This window comes from Triticum urartu, chromosome 6A (genome assembly GCF_056163025.1).
Source record: "Triticum urartu cultivar PI428250 chromosome 6A, HENAU_Tu73, whole genome shotgun sequence".
Taxonomy (NCBI): domain Eukaryota; kingdom Viridiplantae; phylum Streptophyta; class Magnoliopsida; order Poales; family Poaceae; genus Triticum; species Triticum urartu.
The window spans coordinates 544761258-544764062 of NC_141878.1; the positions used below are offsets into that span (position 1 = coordinate 544761258).

Sequence of the window (2805 nt, forward strand, 5' to 3'; positions counted from 1 at the left end):
GGGCCGATATCGGCGCCTGGGGAGACGGCTGGGTGCCCAACCACCCCCAGAGCCGATTATACCGCCGGCTCGCCCCATGTGGCGAATTTTATGCCTCTTGGGGGGCCAACGGCTGGAGATGCTCTAATGAATGAGTTTTGATTTAAATGAAAATCATCCGATTTGCATGTAATTCGTACAATTTGTTCAAATCTAGTTTAAAATGTATCTGGGCATGGTTGGATGGTTGGCTGCCGTATCACTGTTTGTGGATCCATCCATCAGCATCCGCGAACATATATCGTGTCCAGCGTTGGAGATTCCCTTACAAGCACGTCTTCCGGAAAGCCAATCAAATAACTTTTTCTTTTTTTTGCGATAAAGCCAATCAAATAGCCGATGAACTAGCTAGAAACTCATTTAGCTCCAGATCTTCGACCCCCGACTTTATTTCTGTGTACGGCGTGTTGCCGTCCAGCCGCTCCGACGGCCACGGTATCCTGCAACTCTCAAACTGTGATTTTTGACAGTTGCGTGAAGTGTCCGTCCCGATTGTTGCAATCCAATCTTGTAATCTTGCGAGCAAATGCAAGTTATGGGCGCCAACGCCTAACCACCGCAACAGAGCCACCCTAGCCCCAGCCGAGGCGACTCCCGTACCTGCACGTCTCCCCTCCCCTCCCCGGTGGTTGGAGCCATTATAGAGGGCGAGGAGCATCATCATCTCCTACAGTCCCAAGATCCCAACCCCATCTCCAGCCTGCCCCCTCCCCCAGTCCCCAAATCCGTAGTCCCGCGCGCCGCGATGGAGGCGAGCAAGCTCAAGGCGGCCAGGCTCCTGGAGCAGATGAGCGCCCACCTCGCCACCGACGCCGGCAAGGAGATCGCCAACAAGGTCGGCTTCGTCTACCAGCTCAACATCTCGCCCAAGGTATGTATGATATCCTCCTATCCCTCTGTTTCCCCCATGGAATCCGCCTAAAGCTTGGTGCCCTCGGCCTCGGGGGTTCGATCTGATAACAGAAGATGGGCGTGGACGAGGAGATCTTCGTCGTGGACCTCAAGAAGGGCGCCGTCTCCACAGGTCCCAGCTCCCCCCGCCGCTCGATTCGTCCCGCGCGGGTTCTGAATTTCGGTTTCTTGGGCCGTGTTTCCTGAAGAAATTCTTCCTCTGCTGTGGTCTCGGCGTGCAGGGAAGTACGAGGGGACGCCGGACGCGGCCTTCACCTTCACCGACGACGACTTCCTCGCCATCGCCAGCGGCAAGCTGAACCCGCAGATGGCGTTTATAAGGTAAATAACTGCGAATAGAAGAATCTAGAACCTCACCGCTGATGATTCAGAGCTTTTCCCCCCAAAGGATCCTGGCTATATCATGCTCGATTTGCTGTGCTGTGCAGGGGCAAGCTGAAGATCAAGGGGAGCATCAGCGCCGCGCAGAAGTTCACGCCGGACATCTTCCCCAAGCCGTCCAAGTTGTAGAACGCCGGATTGCCGTGCCTTGCCCCAGTGATCGGTTAATAAAAGAGTCAGTTATGCTCGCGATGGCAATTTGGTGTGACCAGAGTGTAAGAGAGTTTGTTTACCTAGAACCACCACAAGAACAACAGAAGTTTCAGTGTCTGGAGTGAAATTCGTTTTCTTTGGTTGAGAAGGAGACCACTAGGTACGAACGATGTGTACTGTGGCGATGATGATAGGCTTTCTCGATGGCTCACCGTTTACTGTTACTCGGATGCATGCCCATTCTAGATTATTATAAACGGAACACCGATCGTACACGTCATGCTTAGTATCACATCTGAACGTACGGAGATGAGCCCTCAGTCTAAGCACTCGGCGACGCAGCCCATCGAACTCACGTCCACACCCATGCTCTCTAGGGATCCGTGTCACTTTAGAGAAAATGAATTGTTAAATGTGAATACAAGACTCATGCGTACAACGTAAGAAATGAATTGTTAAATACGAATACAAGACTCACGCGTACGATGTAAGACTAGCCACAATGAAGAGTAACATACATATATCCTTAGACTATATTACTACCTTCATATAGTGGGTAGTAGCATAAGTGTGGTAACATATAGAGCTTTATTTATTAGTTTATAGACTCATATTGCATTGGGATATATGATGTTACAATAACTAGCTAAGTTACCACAACTACCTTTCTCCTCATTGACTCATTGCTATATAAGCAAATTTGTTGAGTTGGACTCGATGTTACTGCTGAAGTTACTCCTATTGTGGCTAGTCTAACAGTGGATACCTGTGCTGTGATATTTATTACTCCTTCTCTTAGTTTACAGGGCGTACGTGTATCCTTAGGTTGTCAATTTGATCAAGCTAATACAAGTCATATATTACAAAAGAAAATACCAATATAAACTTTAGATGTTCTATTTTTAAAAGATATAATTTTTGTGTTATAGTTTATATTAGGGTGATAAAATTAACAACCTAGATATACGTATAGGATTTGTAAACTATGACGGATGGAGTATAGCTGTACATCGGACATTAAATGTTCTAAAGTGTTACTGAATCCAGTTAGACGACGAGAGTTTTCCACGCAACATTGAATTGGATTTGTACGGGAGGGACGAGTCAAGTATCGAGGATGTATAGAATTAAAAATCATGCGTCGGCTGGCAAATTAAAGAGTGGCGTGGCTACACTGTGTGTTGCGGGTAAGTGTAAGTCACTGTTTGTCCAGAGAGAATGTAGTGCAACGTTAAACAAAATTAGACTCCTTGGTATCTTGTTTCGATTAGCAGGGATACATCAGCAATAAGCATCACAACAGCAGCGGATGCTACTTTA

At 47.6% G+C, this 2805-nt stretch overlaps 1 protein-coding gene across 1 annotated transcript; it reads left to right on the forward strand.

Moving 5' to 3' along the window:
• Positions 1-584: 584 nt before the first annotated feature.
• SCP2 (sterol carrier protein 2) lies at positions 585-1602 on the forward strand. The gene is made up of 4 exons (XM_048680220.2): positions 585-910; positions 1003-1063; positions 1173-1272; positions 1380-1602. The coding sequence occupies exons 1-4, from the start codon at positions 785-787 to the stop codon at positions 1459-1461; spliced, it is 369 nt and encodes a 122-aa protein (XP_048536177.1). The 5' UTR covers positions 585-784; the 3' UTR covers positions 1462-1602.
• The last annotated feature ends 1203 nt before the right edge of the window (positions 1603-2805 follow it).

Bases quoted from the DNA above. Each gene is read 5' to 3' on its own strand.
- SCP2 (XM_048680220.2), top strand. From the start codon at position 785: ATGGAGGCGAGCAAGCTCAAGGCGGCCAGGCTCCTGGAGCAGATGAGC. The intron at 911-1,002 runs GTATGTATGATA...ATCTGATAACAG, and splicing joins AGCTCAACATCTCGCCCAAG to AAGATGGGCGTGGACGAGGA. The intron at 1,273-1,379 runs GTAAATAACTGC...TGTGCTGTGCAG, and splicing joins CCGCAGATGGCGTTTATAAG to GGGCAAGCTGAAGATCAAGG.